This window comes from Symphalangus syndactylus, chromosome 4 (assembly GCF_028878055.3).
Source record: "Symphalangus syndactylus isolate Jambi chromosome 4, NHGRI_mSymSyn1-v2.1_pri, whole genome shotgun sequence".
Classification (NCBI taxonomy): Eukaryota; Metazoa; Chordata; class Mammalia; order Primates; family Hylobatidae; genus Symphalangus; species Symphalangus syndactylus.
This window is the reverse complement of record NC_072426.2, coordinates 158,777,269-158,794,771: the sequence shown is the minus strand read 5'-3', so window position 1 is coordinate 158,794,771 and position 17,503 is coordinate 158,777,269. Positions and strand designations below refer to the sequence as shown.

The 17,503-nt window shown below is 39.8% G+C and overlaps 1 protein-coding gene across 20 annotated transcripts in view; it reads left to right on the top strand.

Annotated features, from left to right (window-relative positions):
* The window catches only part of SORBS2 (sorbin and SH3 domain containing 2), a 231,545-nt gene that overhangs the window by 195,191 nt on the left and 18,851 nt on the right, over positions 1–17,503 (top strand). For all 20 annotated transcript variants that reach the window (XM_055276628.2, XM_063638472.1, XM_063638471.1 and 17 more), the window contains 5 exons: positions 682–770; positions 2,203–2,249; positions 5,691–5,805; positions 5,891–6,019; positions 9,063–9,263. In XM_055276628.2, the coding sequence (XP_055132603.1) occupies positions 682–770; positions 2,203–2,249; positions 5,691–5,805; positions 5,891–6,019; positions 9,063–9,263 (581 nt within the window). The remainder of the gene's footprint in view (positions 1–681; positions 771–2,202; positions 2,250–5,690; positions 5,806–5,890; positions 6,020–9,062; positions 9,264–17,503) is intronic.

Below are 17,503 nucleotides of genomic sequence, written 5' to 3'. Positions count from 1 at the left end.
TAAGAAGAAACAATACTTCTTTGTTTCTTTGCTTTCTGATAAGGTGTTTGTCATCTGGGCACAAAGGAAGGCCGTAGATAAATAGTATGGCATCTTAAGATTCAATAAGTATTTAAAAACAGAGAAAGAGCGAAGAGGGGAGAGTAAGGCAGAAGGAGAATGTTCATCACCACACTCCTGTCATCCTCATACTTTTTTTGGTTTTATCTCTTTCTTTTTCATTACTACAGTCTTAAATTACTCCACAAAATGTTTCTTTTTCTACAAATTGTTGCTATTTTCAAATTCTCCATCCTCTATAAATCTTATAATAGTAATTATAAATTAGAAGCAAAGGCATAGAAACAGAAAGCTTTGGAAAAAATTTATATGAAAAATCCCTCTAACCATAAATTGTCTTACTGGGTGTGGCAATATAATTAATCAGCAATGTAGCAATTATATTTATATAGACAATTATAATAATTCTGCAACCTCAGATATTTTTCCTTTTGAAATGCTCTTGTTTTGTGTCTTATTTCACAATTTTATAATGACCTATGAGTTTTATAGCCATGTGTTTGATAACGGTGTCTTTCCAAATTTGGGGAAAAAAGTAGTTGCCACCAGGGAAAATGGCGGAACAAGTTGGCTTGTAATTAAGTGGATACTCACCATGACCCGCCCTGTTCTTTCCAATAGACCGTGAGTCCCCTAGAAGTTACTCATCCACTTTGATTGACATGGGGAGAAGTGCACCAAGGGAAAGAAGAGGAACTCCAGAAAAAGAGGTAGTTACTTTAATAGCATTGGAGTCTTTTACAGCAACACACTTGATACAGCACTTGCCAGCCAAAAATTATCCCAAACCAGTAAAGAACTCAGACAGAAAACGTGAAAATACTGAGAAACTAGAAACGATTTTCCTTGGGGCCCGAGCATAGCAACTCTGACCCTAGAAGCAGTCCACATCCTGACCCTAGCTGTGGGTCTTCCCTAGTGGTGGTCCAGTTTTGGCCATGAGGCCTCTCTGAGTCTTGACCTGATGCCCATGAACTTAACCATTATGACCTAAAAGTGTCCTGAGTTAGGGCACCTTGTGGAGGGAAGAGGTTTCCTCTGTACAATTGCTTGGCCCGCTGGTCTAGGAGAAAGCCTGATGTCAACTGTGTTGTAAATCAATACAGAGCCTACAGAAATAATTTTTGCTGGCTTCCTTTTATTGGAGACGATCCCTAAAAAGAGCTTTTAACCAGCCCAGTTCTTGGGACACTGCCCCTGGGAACCACCCACCAACTGAACTCTGTCCAGGGCCCTGAGCCAGGGCTAGAGCTCTTGCTCAAAGTGCCTTGGAGCCATGAGGGCTGGATGGAAACTAAAAGCTGGACTTGGACTGGCAGCCGCTCCAGAGGATCTTACAGGCGTCTGATGTAGTCCAGAGCCTGTGGGATCCCCAAAGAAGTTAGAAATGGTCCAGGATTCCTAAAGTTCACCAGAGTCGTGAGGAAAAAGAATGGACTGGAGGGACTGTTGGTTGGTGGGGAAGGAAGAGCTGGCCTAGCTAGCTATAGGGTACAGGGTACCTCAGGGAGATTTGTGGCCCCCAGAGTTTGAGGATGGGCACGTGTCACATCACATCACAACTAAAAGACGAGTGGCTGGTGGACAGAGTGTTGAAGGATTCCTGAACCCTCCAGGGAATGCAAGATGATCACACCTATACTTCTGCCCACTAACCAGCCTCCCAGTGATAATTCAGCTAATATTTTTTGCTAATATGTTAATAAGTGTCTAATGAAGGGAATGATTACTTCTTTTATGACATCTGGTCCTTCTATTATGATTCAGAAGGAGCTGTGTCAATCTCCATAGAACATAGAGCCATTGACCCTCCACATTTATCCTAAGAAAAGCCTTTGTAACAGCCAAAATGATGCCTAGGATGCAATCCTCTGCAGGCATTTTATTCTCTCATTATAACATTAATCTACCTTAGTTCCTAAGATAAAGTATGACGGTGAATAAGCCTTCTATTATATTCCTGTTATAGCTTAAATATCTAAATGAAGAATGAATGGACTTATTTATAAACTGCATACAGGATTGACATTACATATGTTTGATCATTCCCTGAGTTTCCTTTTTCTTTAAGGCACATTAAACTGCTTTCTTGCAGAAAATTCAAATTTTAAATTAGTGCTAATTGTTTATCTTCCTTTTCAGAAATTGCCTGCAAAAGCTGTTTATGATTTTAAGGCTCAGACATCTAAGTAAGTAAGATAAACATTCATCATATGATTTAAGGTGGTTTTAAATGTTAGTAATGCTTTAAGAGATAAGCATTCCAATGGGATGTGTTACAAATGAGGTCTAATTCCCAATGCAGCAATCTACTCTAAATTAAATGGTTCCTTCAGAATTACCTAGGATGGGGTAATTTTATTTTAAGTTTAGTTGAGAAATACTGAGTTTTAAATTACATTAAACATGTTAGGTAGAACACAATGAGTTCTAAAGGATAGGAAAAACAAAAAGAATTTACGAATATTCGTTTTTAGAATTTTTGTGTCAATAATGAATTAATAAAGTATTGGGGGCCAGGCACAGTGGCTCATGCCTGTAATCCCAGCACTTTGGGAGGCCAAGGGGGGCAGATGGCTTGAGCCCAGGAGTTCAAAACCAGCCCGGGCAACATGGCAAAACCACGTCTCTATAAAGTACAAAAATTAGCCAGGCGTGGGGGCATGCACCTGTATAGTCCCATCTCCTCAGGAGGCTGAGGCGAAAGGATTGCTTCAGCCCGGAAGGTAGACGCTGCTGTAAGCTGAGGTTGCACCCCTGCACTCTAGCCTAGGCAACAGAGCAGGACCCTGTCTCAAAAAAAGAATGAATAAGTAAATAAATAAAGTATTGGGGAGTAATTAACACTAGCTGGGGGCGTTTGATAACATTTATTTATCCAAACAATCCAAGCATAGTTTGTGGGGTTGATGACTAAAACTTAGTACAAAGATTCCTGTACTGAAGTCTCCATCCTCAGCCTGCAAAGCTCAGAGATTCTGAGCACAGTTTTCTCCTTTGGTCTTTTGGTGTCGGTGTTCTCACCGTCCCGAACTGCAGTATTTCTTGTGCCTTTATTCTTTGCTCAGCAGATAGGCATGTGGTTGTGGAAACATATAAGTAGACTTAAATAAGAGGGAGCTGCCCAGATTTTTTGTGGCCTATGTGCACAGACCTTTAAGAAACTTTGGTCTCCAGTAGAATTCAAGACAGATATTGAATTCATTGTAAATTATCATTAAATTATTATATGTTGTTTACCCTGAATATATATATATATATATATAAAATAACCAAAATAATTTACTCATAAAAATGCATATAATATGAATTAATAGCTCTAGAAACTGTCTCTGGCAGAAGACATACAAAAATAAATCACTCAGAATTTGGTAATGCTGCTGAGATAGGAAATGAACTAAATAAGAAAAATCCTATTTAGAAATTAAGATGTCGAACATGGCTTAAACCTGGCCTGAAGAAAAGCTTAAATCTTTTTTTCAGATTAGAGAAATAAGATGCTTTGTTTCTACTGCACTCCAGTCCTAACTACTGTTCTTTGGATATGGTGTGACAATTTGTACAGTGCGTGTCAGTTTTATAAAATAATGTTATGGAGTACACGTTTCATTTCTTCTTTGTAACAATCAATCCATAGTTTTCTTAAATATATAAAACCCTGAGGAATGGCAGGCGATGTGAAGTAGGAAGGGTGTCCACCCAAGGCTCACAAGGCCTTCTAAGAAGTCTTAATTTTAAAAAGCAGCTGGGCGCGGCGGCTCACGCCTGTAATCCCAGCACTTTGGGAAGCCAAGGCAGATAGATCACTTGAGGTCAGAAGTTCGCAACCAGCCTGGCCAACATGGCGAAACCCCATCTCTACTGAAAATACAAAAATTAGCCAGGTGTGGTGGTGTGCGCCTGTAATCCCAGCTACTCAGGAGGCTGAGGAGGGAGAATCACTTGAACCTGGGAGGTGAAGGTTGCAGTGAGCCGAGATCACACCACTGCACTTCAGCCTGGGTGACAGAGCAAGACTCCGTCTCAAAAATAAATAAAAATAAAAGCGAGGGGAAAAAGGCAAATGGGACTTTAAAATTCTAGGTCTGAGATGAGAGGGACACAGTTTTGAAAACTTAAGAGTAAGACTTTCCTGTGTCTTAAGGACTTCAAAATTTTAGACGCAACCCGTACAAATACAAAAGAGTCTTTTTCATAGCTTTGAAAAATTGGTTGCCTCTGATTCATAAGTTCATATATATTTTTAAAAGCTAGTCTGATTTCCAGAAACAAAACATACCTGATACAAATAAAACTGTGTTGTGAATATTAAATATCTTGCTTTGCCTTGTTTTCTGTTTTTTACATTAGGCATTTACACAAAAGAAGGAAGCACTGTATTTGAATGTAAAGCTCCGTGAATCTTCTTTGTTTTTAGGGTTACTGAAAATTTAACACATTTTCAATTGTGAAGATTTTAGCACTTCTAAATGTGTGATCATTCTTTTAATATACCACCATTTTTTCGATTAATTCTTTTAATCAGTGAGAAGTGTTCTCCATCAGGTATAAATCTCTCCATCAAACGGCCTATACTAATAAATGATCCAACTGAAAATTCTGAACCAAAATTTTTAAAAAAAGATTTAAAAAATGAAAACTTTGAACAAAACAATGCAGACGATTCCAGAGTGGGAAGGCAGATGTGTTGCAAAATGAGGCTGTTGGGAGAAAATACAAATTAATCGCCCTCCATCCAAGAATAATTGTGGAGGCAAAATAATGAACCAACCTAATCACCTGGGTGATTAAGCCAGGAAAAACGGATGTACTGAAGGTGATAAGTTTAGGTGTGAATTATTCAAAATGAATAATGTCATTATAACTTAAAATTATAAATACCCAAATCAAATATACCTACAATTTTCTTAGAAACAGCCAAAATTGAAAAATATAGTGTCTTAAAAAATTTTTATTTTTTATAAATAAAAGATAGAAGGAAGACAAGCATTGGCATATGTCTTTACACTTAAAACACGTTCTTTGTGCCCCATTGAAAATTAAAAGTATGAGATCTTTTCTGTTACACAAAATAAATTCCTTATCAAGATATTCTATTAAAATACCTGTCAACCAACTTCAAAGATCCACAAATAAAATTTGTTCTGGTGTTGGCACTTCTATTCTAAGGCTATGTGATATTTGTTTTCCTTCATGTAAGCTTCAGTACATCAAAAGGGGCTGGGGGCTAGTAACTAACTAGCCAACTAGCTTCAGGACAAAAAAAAAAAATCAGTGCAGAACTATTCCATCATTTTTCCAAGCTTCAAAACGCCTCTTCTCTGAACTAATGATAAAGTAGCAAGAGTCTGTCCCCTCCTTTAAACTTCATATTAATCTGTCTGTGATTTATATCCAATGGAATGTTTATACTTACTCTGTTTGAAATCATTTCTAAAGTTATAATGTTTTAAGTGCATTCTAAGAATTTGCAAGAATCGTTCTTATCTAATTAGACTCAACTCAATATCAATTGGATTTTTTAATATTGTAAGTATATTTGCCAAACAAATGCAGATCTAGCGAGGGTGTTGATCTTGAGAATTATTGCTGTACGTCACGAAAAGACCATGTCACCGTGTCTCTTCCAGGGAGTTGTCATTTAAGAAAGGAGATACTGTCTACATCCTCAGGAAAATTGATCAAAATTGGTATGAGGGAGAACACCACGGGAGAGTAGGCATCTTCCCGATCTCATACGTAGAGGTGGGTCCTCTCCCTTTCTCTCTTGGATGGCGGTGGTTTCAAAGGTCACCACAGATTTGAGAATAAATGACTATTCCCTTCATAGAAACTCACACCTCCGGAGAAAGCACAGCCTGCGAGGCCACCTCCGCCAGCCCAGCCCGGAGAAATCGGAGAAGCTATAGCCAAATACAACTTCAACGCAGACACAAACGTGGAGCTGTCGCTGAGAAAGGTAGCCCAGCTGGGGTTTTTTGTTTGTTTTTTGTTTCTTTGTTTTTTTGTCAGTGGGTTTGAAAAGGCTGTATATTTTCAAAACTAAAATAGGTTATCATCTTTTTCTTTAGACATTTTTATGTTTGCCCTATTTTCTACAAAGGACTCCTTAAGGCAGCTCAGAGTCATGGTTCCTGGCTGGTCCCTGTGTCTTTTAGAGGAGTTCCCTGTGGGATACCAGGCGTCTCCCTCTGTGGCTTAGTCTGGGAAGCTGGGCATGGGGCTGAAAATCAAGGACATATACATTCGGGAGCACAAAAGGAAAAAGCAGTTTGATACACTTCAAAATGTTGTTGTTTTGCTGCCTTATTTTTCAATCTTTTAAAAACAAGATATTCCAATCCTTATCTTCCTCTATCTTGGAATCTAGGAATGGTCCTAGGTGAAGAAGATCCTTCCTCTTGGGGGAGCCGCTTTAAGAGCGGTCTGTGCAGTGCTTCCCTGGATCATCCTTCCTTGGGCCTCATAATTGACTCAAATTTCTCTAGCAGCCCATCCAATCCTAGCATCTCTTCTTAATAATATCAAAAGACTCAAGGCCAGGCGTGGTGGCTCACGCCTGTAATCCCAGCACTTTGGGAGGCCGAGGCAGATGGATCACGAGGTCAGGAGTTCGAGACCAGCCTGGCCAACATGGTGAAACCGCGTCTCTACTAAAAATACAAAAATTAGCTGGGCATGGTGGTGCACAACTGTAGTCCCAGCTACTTGGGAGGCTGAGGCAAAGAATTGCTTGAACCCGGGAGGCAGAAGTTGTGGTGAGCCAAGGTCATGCCACTGCAATCCATCCTGGGCAACACAGTGAGACTCTGTCTCAAAAAAAAAAAAAAAAAAACTGTTTTAACTTGCTACTTTACATAATTGAGAATGATAAATGAACTATTTTTATTGCTTCCTAAACATGACATATATTTGTTTGAGGTAACTGCCTCTGCACACAACACAGGTGAGATAGTAATATTTAGAGTGGCTCTAGGACCTCCCACACCTACTAGTGAAATCCTTAGCCAGGTGTGATGAAGGGCAATACCACAGTCCTGGTTTGTTCTGGTCCTGGCAGAACCTTGTCTCATTCTCTCCTGTCAGTCTTAATTCTGCATCATCAGCCGATTCCTTCTTTCCTACCCTCTGGGCTGCCCCACCCAGCATGAGAACTACAGAGCATTACATGAACTCCGTCTCCTGTTCCATGCTCTGCAGAAAGTCTTCACCAATGCCTCTTACAGCTCACACAGGAGCCTAGCAACTGCCTGTTCTTGGTATACTAGAAAATCTGTGCAATTTTCAGATTTGGGGAGACTGACTTTTTTTTTTTTTTTTTTGGAGATGGAGTCTCACTCTGTCACCCAGGCTGGAGTGCAATGTGTGGTCTCAGCTCAACGCAACCTCCACCTCCCAGGTTCAAGCAATTCTCCCAACTCAGCCTCCCGAGTAGCTGGGACTACAGGCGCCCGCCACCACACCTAGCTAATTTTTGTATTTTTGGTAGAGACGGGGTTTCACTATGTTGGCCAGGCTGCTCTCGAACTCCTGACCTCGTGATCCGCCCACCTCGGCCTCCCAAAGTGCTGGGATTACATGCCTGAGCCACCGCGCCCGGCCTGAGACTGACTTTTCTTGAGTATGTTCTGCTCAGTGGTGGTGAAGCACACAAAATCAACCATCCGGCGTTTCGACACAAAGAGAACTTTCAAGTGCTATTCAAGGTCGAAATTCTTCTTGAGTAGCACCTGAAGAAGGGTGCTCTGTTGGGCTGAGATTAATGACTGTTTCAGCTCCACCACACCATCAGGTGCTGCTGCCCAAGCTTCTGTATCACCGGCTGAATGCAGCTGCAGTTTTTGCCCGGTAGCATCAACTTGCCTGCCTACTTCTAGGCTATGTGTAGTTTTGAGTTAAAGTTTAAACTGAGTTCTGAGGCACTGGCTCAGTCACTGCAGGTGGAAGGAGTAGTGATTCTAGAAAGTTCTATTCTTGTGAAAGCCAAGGGTTCTATTCAAATATTTAATGACAAGTATGGAATGGTCACCGACTACTCAGATGAATGCTGGGTTTACATTGTCAGGGTGAAGACCAAGGGAAGGCCAGTCTTGTCACCGCTATTTATATTCTAGGGTGCTGTCTTTCCCCCATCCCTTTAGTTCACTCTGTCACCACTTAGCGCATGTAGATTAAAGAAGAAAATGGGCCAGGCACAGTGACTCATGCCTGCAATCCCAGCACTTTGGGAGGCCGAGGCGGTGAGATCATTTGAGGTCAGGAGTTCAAGATCAGCCTGACCAACATGGTGAAACCCCTATCTCTACTAAAACACAAAAACATTAGCTGGGCCTGGTGGCGGGCACCTGTAATCCCAGCTACTCGGGAGGCTGAGGCAAGAGAATCGCTTGAACCCAGGAGGTGGAGGTTGCAGTGAGCCATGATCACACCACTGCACTCCAGCCTGGGTGACAGAGTGAGATTCCCTCTCAAAAAAAAAAAAAAAAAAAAAAAGAAATAAAAAAAGAAAACGGTGTGCCGTTCGGTGTTCTCCCTTCCAGAGGTGTTTTCTGTAATCCGTTTCAGACACACTCTCACAGCGAGCTGTTGTGCACTTTCTGAAGCTCTTCCTGCAGAAGGCCAATGCACTGAGCCTGCCAGAGATAAAATAACCCTAGTGTCATTGAGACATTACCTTTTACACTATTCTGCTTTTTGAAATAACTTAGACAAATAATTTCACACAATACCAGCATGAACAAGTATAAACCCATTCACATTAACCAGACATCCTTAGGGAAGATTCTAATGTCCTGAATAGACGATTTAATTACATATATGTTGATCATGTATATTTTTCTAGTAAGCACTAGTACCTTACTTGCCCTCCCCTGATTAAACAAAAACTGAAGGTATAAAACCTTCCCAAATGGAAACCTATTGTTTCATAGAAAACATTGACAATTATATTTTCATGTTATTCTATCTCTACTTCTAATGCATTTTTCTCATATTCGTAACAGGGAGATAGAGTTATTCTTCTTAAAAGAGTTGATCAAAACTGGTATGAAGGTAAAATCCCAGGAACCAACAGACAAGGCATCTTCCCTGTTTCCTATGTGGAGGTCATCAAGAAGAACACAAAAGGTGCTGAGGACTACCCTGACCCTCCAATACCCCACAGCTATTCTAGTGATAGGATTCACAGCTTGAGCTCAAATAAGGTAAGAACATACTCCATCATGTTAACGTAATCTTGGGAGCTCCAAGTAAGATAATCGGTATGTGATTTTAGGATATTAGATTAGAATATCACATCTATTGCAGAGAAAGAGATTTACATATTATGTTTCTACGTGTGTGAGTGCCACATCAGTAAATATAATTCAGTGTTTCTCAAATAGGTGCTGGCATAAAGATTTAATGACTAATTTTGCTCATTTCAAGTTAAAATATCGAAAGAGAAAGAGAAAACGAGAGTATCATGAAGTCTCGTATGATATATATCTGTACTCCTGTGTACATAAATGTTTTCTGAAATACTTTTTTTCCAAAGCTTCATTTTTATATACGTAAATTTTATGGATATAATATAATCTTTATATATAAATAAATATAATTATATATTCATACATGTAGATACAATTGTGATTTATAATTTGAAATATAAATATACACAACACAAAATACTATGTATATCTCAAAATAGTATATCACGAGAACACCTGGTTATTAGGTTGACAAATCTATACAAGTTTGTTATATGGAAAATGAGCTAAAGCAAAGATTTTTAATTAGAGTCTATAAGTCAATTTGTTTATTAGTTTAAATGAAGATGTTGTAGGTTATTGTAAGTCCTCAAGTTTGTTTTATCAGTTTTAGGACAGTTATATGCCAGTTCTGCTGTTTCACTTGAGCGGGCTAAAGATGATTGTCTTTCTCAATATGTAATTTAAAAGAGACTTTGCTTCTTTAATTGGTGAATATAAAAAGGCTATTTGACCGTCTGTACTCACAATGTGAAATTTTTTCTTGTTTTTCTGTTGAACTATATTCTTTTTATGAATGGCATGTAAGGATCTTTTTTCTCGGTAACTTCTAGGAATAAAACTTTAAATTGCCAATTACTTCCAAAATGTTTTAAGTACTTCCCAACATTCAAAAAAATGTGTTAAGTTGCCTAATTTATTAATTATTTTAATTGAGATCAAGGCTAGGACATGAAAAACTAAACCATCTAGAGCTGGTAAAATAAAATCAACATATCAGATGTTACTAAAGTGTGAAGTCACTTCACGTTCCGATGAAAAACTATTTCAAGATAGCATCCGAGTGACCTAAACTACTTCTTGAAAATGAGCCTGAGAAGGATTTTATATGAGGAAATGATCTAAGAATCTGCTATCTTAAGAGAGGCATTTTCTCTTAGAAGGGCGGAGTCTGGGCGTTTTATTTATTGTGATCCTCTTTGAAGACTGAGTTTCAGTTGCAGATAATTACCCTCAACCCTGTATTCATGGATATATGGAACAGTTTGGTACTATCCAATTTTGTTTGCTTGATTGATTATAAAGTTTTCCAGAATCTTCTTAAGTATATTTACTTCATTACCAGAGCTTAGCATTTGCAGATCAGCATCCTTCCTTCAGTATTTTCTACTGATAAAGAGAAAAGATAATAATCTTCATGCATGTATTTGTCTTATCCACCACTCAGTCATCCTTAAAGAACGATCATGAAATTTCAAAGCAACTGTACCTTCAAATAAAATGTTAGAAGAAGGAAAAGCATGTATCTACAAAAGCTCATTAAACATCTAACAAATTCTTCCATATGTCCTAATTAACAATGGCAAGATAGTATTTTTGATCCCAATGTTTTCATCTTTGAATTTAACGCAATTGAACATATTTTCAAGTTTTTAAAATAATACCAGATTTTAAACAGAGGCATGTACAAATTTCACTAATAACTAGTTTTTATTGCTCACTGCTGGGGAAAAAATATGTCCATAATTTGAAAGAAATACTTAATGGTTTTATCCCAACTGGTAATCCATGCTGTGATGTCACAGGCTTAATGAAGAAAACTTCCCAGGAGTGACAATTATTTTTAGAAAGATAAATATAATGTATTTCTAAATGATGACATCCAAAATATACTAAATGCTACAGAACCTATTTTCTAACTGATATTTACAAACAGAGAACTCATTAATAATTTATGAATCACTCTGGTGACACATTTAAATCACATTTCTTGACATACTGTCTTTGTCTTAGGGGAGACTAAAATGTAAGTTGATTTTATTTCTGATATTTCTGCTTTTAGTGCATTAGAATCCAATTCTAATGCTTTTGGAAAACAAAATAATTGTATGGCTTTTGTATTATAGGTATAGTTTTGTGATAGTTATACCAGGATGCTTAATTTGGCTTTTGGTACAAGCAAGTCCATCATAAAGCTAAGCAGTTTAACCTGCTAACATGTATTTTGGTGACTGTGGTGGTGCTGGCACTAGAGTAGTCGCAGCATCAGATAGCAATGGTGATGGTGGCAGTAACGACGAGGGAATTTAAGATCTTTCTTTCTCATCTACATAATATTCCTGGCATAACAGAAAGTGGAAACTTGACGATCTGAAATTATTATATATTTCATAGACTTTCCAAATCTAGCTACTGAAAACTTTTGTGTTATGTAACAAAGGGTATAAACTAGAACCCTAGCTAGTAAGGGAACTTCTCTAGACTGTTGAATGAGACTTGACTAGTTTATATCTCATTGAAAACTCAGCATCTACAGGACTTAACAGGAATGGCTGTCTACCCAGGCGCAAACCACACATGCAGTCTCACTGTGTGTCAGCAGCTAAGCAGCCTGGGCCCTGAATCCTGTATTAAGATGCTCACATGAGTTTTGTTACATTTATGTCATTCCATGATAAGATGACTTTAAAACAAAAGAAGCTAAATAAATATAATTAATACCCTATTCCTACTATAGGACACAGGAGTCAAAAGTTAAGTAGAAAATGCATCACCCACTCACACGCACTAAGGCCCCAAGAGCAAACGGGCTGGCTCCCTGTGTAAAGGGCTATCCCAAATGATCAGCTGGAAAATGTATCTCCAGAATCTTTTTGGAGATTTCTTTCTTTCCAAATCAAAGGCATCTACCTGGAGAGACTCAAAGTGAAAGGTCCCTTCTCAAGGCTTCTATGCACATAGCAGGTAGCGTTTTCTCTAGTCCAGCAAGGGTAGATAAATGTATTCCAATGTTAGTAAATGGCACTTCTAGAACTACATTTTTTAATTTCTAATTTTTATGGGTACATATGGGGTGTATATATTTATGAGAACTACTTTTAATACCTTTGCATAAAATTTCAAACTTACTGTTTCGTTTACTATATCCAAAATACATCAGTAATACTACATACCTAGAAGCATATTTTTACTTCAGAAGATTAAGCTTCATAACTCATACCTCCTCTGATTTACATAAATGTCAAGCTTTGAAAGAGAACGGGAGCTTAAGCAGAAGTTCTCTCTCCCATTAGCATCAAATGAGCTCTTTCTATGTACACATTTACTTTGGATTTTTTAAAACTTTGAAGCCGTAGTTAGGTAAGCTCAGCTTCATTCTGATCATGGGTTCCTGTCTTTGAGATAGTTTTCAGAACTTATTCACTTAGAAATTTGTTAACATATAATGATCTAAAGTACTTTATTCATATGTTGTAATCACCTTGCAAACATAAGTGAGAAAATTGTCAAAGTTTAAAAAATTGGGCTATCCTGCAGGAAAAGAGAACACTACACACATTCAGGAAATAAAACGACTTCACTACTGGTTTTCATTCTACATTAACGTTTCTCTGGAGTCATTTATACTTTACTAAGTCAGTATCTGGAAACCTGTAATATCTTTTCAACATAGTTGAAAGTAAGTAAGCATTAAATCTCTTAAGGGCCAGGCGCAGTGGCTCACACCTGTAACCCCAGCACTTTGGGAGGCTGAGGCGGGTGAGTCACGAGGTCAGGAGTTCGAGACCAGCCTGGCCAACATGGTGAAACCCGTCTCTACTAAAAATATAATAATTAGCCGGGCGTGGTGACGTGCATGTGTAGTCTAAGCTACTCGGGAGGATGAGGCAGGAAAATCGCTTGAACCTGGGAGGCGGAGGTTGCAGTGAGCCGAGATCGCGCCACTGCACTCCAGCCTGGGTGCCACAGCGAGACTCCGTCTCAAAAAAAATAAATAAATAAAAAATTTAAAACAGTAAAAATAAAAATATTTCTCTTAAGGTTTTACTGTCCTGGTAATCTCTATATCATCTTTATCTTGTTTGACATTTAAGACCCCTTCCAAAACTAGTAGAGTTTCATTTGTGAAGTAACTTTTCTAATTAACATAAATGATTTTATGTATTTAAATTTCAGCAAAAATATCTTCAAATCTAGATATCTTCTAAATGTCTTCAAATCTATGTTAAACATGAAATTATTTTCATATTCACCACCGCATCTTTTCTGCATTTCTCCATCTCTATGTTTTGATGCATTATTATTATTTTCTTAGTTTATTTTTTCTTAACTTCATAATCCGTGCTCATTTCCAAGTTGGCTTCCAGTGAACCAGCCCCTCCTCCCACCCACAAAGCCTCACCTGGCTCAGATAAAGGAGCTCTCCCGGGAACTGGCCAGGGCTGGTTGTCCCTGACAGCCTCAGGTCCACCAGCAAACCCTTTGGCCCCAACACCACTTCCTCTCCTGGACAACTTCTTGGGTGAATTGGAGAAGCTTGGTGCTTTAACCGTGTCAGCTGACCAAGCCAAACCAACCATCCTAGGGGACGCCATCCCGGAAATTGAGGAACCTGCTGTCCTCCTCCCATTGCCCCCAGTGACTGCACCTACCGAATCACCTTCCACTCACGCGGGTGTGGCCTCGGCTGCAGCCCAGCCTTACCATGCAGAGCCTCTTCAGGATCCCAGAATGACAACTCAAAGCAACTTGGCAGAGTTGAGAAAAATGAGAAGGGGTTTCTCAGACCCTAAAAAGGCACCAGAAGTCCTAGGGGATAAGTTTGTGGCCTCTGCGTGCACCAGCATGGGTTCCTTGCCTATACCCCTTCTGGTCATTGGAGAGGAAGATGAGGGCATCTATGAGGGGATCATGTCAGGCATCCAGAGAGGGCCTCCAGAACCTCCGGAAGGAGACGCTGGGTGGTCTGGCCACGATGGGTCAGAGGGCACCCCACGCCTGCACATTGAAGAGGAGGAGGAGGAGGAGAAACCCAACTGCCTAAAACACCCCGTAGCCACCCCCACAGATCCTAGGACCCCCAAGGAGGACAGCAATGCAGCAAAACCCAGTAATGAGGTATTTTAATTTTGTCTGATTATGGAAGAACTAACCGGCCTTACTATGATTAGCTATTACAGTTAATAATAGTAATAAATATCTATTTTGACGCTGCCTAACAGCTTTTTTTCAACAAAAAACACAAATACTATATAAGATGGGGGTGGAGTGGGTGTATGAAAACACCATATTTAATTAAATGATGTAAGTATGTGATATAATTCCATTATCCCATTATTTCTTTAGGACCATAAACTTATATTTTAAGTCTTTGTAATTGATATAGTCTTTGGAATCTTCCAGTGTTAATAATGATAGCTAATAGTGGAGCTCTTGCTGAGTATCAGACACTATTCTAAAAAGTCTACATCTTTAATCATCAAAACCCAGTGAGGTATGTGATATTATCATCCGTACTTTAGAGAAGAGGAAATTGATGCCCAGAAATTTGTCCTATTCCAGGATGAGAAACTGTACACCATACCTTTGACATAATGGCACTTTGCCAAAATAATAATGCTAATAATTTTTTTTTTTTTTTTTTTTTTTGAGACGGAGTCTCGCTCTGTCACCCAGGCTGGAGTGCAGTGGCGCAATCTTGGCTCACTGCAAGCTCCGCCTCCCAGGTTCATGCCATTCTCCTGCCTCAGCCTCTCCGAGTAGCTGGGACTACAGGCGCCCGCCACCACGCCCGGCTAATTTTTTTTTTTGTATTTTTAGTAGAGACAGGGTTTCACCGTGGTCTCGATCTCCTGACCTCGTGATTCACCCGCCTCGGCCTCCCAAAGTGCTGGGATTACAAGCGTGAGCCACCGCGCCCGGCCTAATAATGCTAATAATAAACAAAGACAACAGAAAAGAAAAACAGCACTTCTATCCCCTTTCGATTTTCTAAAGAGGTCGTTCTCTCCATGTTGACTTCACATTGACTACTTAAGAATTGGGTATTGTATCTTCATGTTACAAAGAATCTTGAACAATGGTTTTAATCAACAAAGGCAGAAAATATCCAGAAACTTTAGCTTGCAAACCTCTCCCTTAAAACAAAAAATGAGACTGCAATGCCAGCACTTTGAGTGGCCGAGGCAGGCGGATCACCTGAGGTCAGGAGTTTGAGATCAGCCTGGGCAACATGGTGAAACCCCGTCACTACCAAAAATACAAAAACTAGCCAGGCATGGTGGCGGGTGCCTACAATCCCAGCTACTCAGGAGGCTGAGGCAGGAGAATCACTTGAACCCAGGAGGAGGAGGTTGTAGTGAGCTGAGATCGTGCCAGTGCACTCCAGCCTGGGTGACAGAGTGAGCCTCCATCTCAAAAAAAGAGAAACTTGAGGCCAGGTGCTGTGGCTCACGCCTGTAATCCCAGCACTTTAGGAGCCCAAGGCTGGTGGATCATCTGAGGTCAGGAGTTCGAGACCAACCTGTCCGACATGGTAAAACCCCATCTCCACTAAAAATACAAAAATTAGCCAGGCATGGTGTTGGGTGCCTGTAATCCCAGCTACTCGGGAGGCTGAGGCAGGACAACTGCTCCAAACCAGGAGACGGAGGTTGCAGTGAACTGAAATTGTGCCATTGCACTCCGTCCTGGGCAACAAGAGCAAAACTCCATTTCAAAAATAAAAAGAAAGAAACTCGATCCCTCAAATGTACCCTGTGAATTAAGAAGAATTACTGGCAATTATAGAAATTATGAAATAATAGAAAGGATGGTTAATATTATGCTACCATCCAAGTCAAATTCTTTCATAGTTCCCGTATTTCAAAATAACCTGGCCATGCCTGCATTTGTGTAAAACAAACACCTTATTTAATAACAGATAGATAATTCATTGCCATGAGCCGAACGTGTCTCTACATCAATTATTTCAGTCACTAATGTTCCTTTCGATTCAATCAGTTTGAAGGTGTGATTAGATGCAGGGCTTTGTTGACAGGTGGTGCCCTTTGTTGCAGACAGCACCCCAGGCCGGCTCATCCCAGCACCAGCTCACACCCTGCACGCGGGGCCACGGCTTCCCCAGCTTTGTGACACACTGACTGTAGTTGGCGACCTACTTTACACGCAAGTTACAGTCATTGCAGGGTTTTAAATAGTTTTTTCCTTCACTTTTAGAAGGAGCCATCATATCAATGTATGATAAAATGATAGAATATAGGTGTTCCTATCTCCAGCCACCCACATCCGAAAAATTAAACTGATCATACCGTTGGGGATTTTGAATCAAATTCAAAAGAGGAAGTTAGTGGTTTCAAAGCAAAAAATTTGTCATAAATATAACTTCCCAGGGTTACTGGTAACTTTAAAATGATGGAAGTTGAGAGGATATTCTGTGAAGACCATGTAACCTCATTCGGAGCAAGCATAATCACCTCTTGTCTTTCCTCGATATGTAAGCCGCCATCATTTTCTTCGGGAGAGCAAGCAACCACACCCCTTCCCAGCCGCCTGCTTCCCTCCCCTCCATTTCCTTCTCTCTTCGCCTCTGCTTCCGACCTGGACTCTACACTTTCTCAGCCCTGCCCACCTCCTCTCCTCCCTAAATATTCTTATCAACAGGAGATCAATCCACCAAAATTAAAGGTAACTGCATCTTGAGTGTGGTTTATTGCATGTCTTCAATGAGCTTAATTAGATGTATGCATTCAGATTTGCGCCCTCTCACAAGACCTACGAAGTTATATAAATCCTGATTGCTAACTTTTAACATCATTGGCATGGCCTCTATCCAAACATTTCAAAGATATATTTTCATAGCAGTTATACCCAGATTGAGGAGAAAAACAAACTAAAATTTATATCATAATAAAAAGTAATGATTAGATTTTTTTCAGTTGACTGTCGGCTTGAGAAGCATCACATTTAAAGGCATCTTACCTCAGTGCCTGTCATTCTCCATCACCTCTCAGCGGACTCATTGTCTCCCGTCATTTCCCACCCATGGGCAGGTTCAGCAGAGCCTGGAGACAGGATGATCTTTGGCATTGACTGTCTTGAGCCTTGTTCTTCCACAAAAGTGACGTAAATTCATGAGGATGTGGGAAGGATCATCCTTTTGTAGCACTTCACAAAGCATCCATCTCTGAGACTTG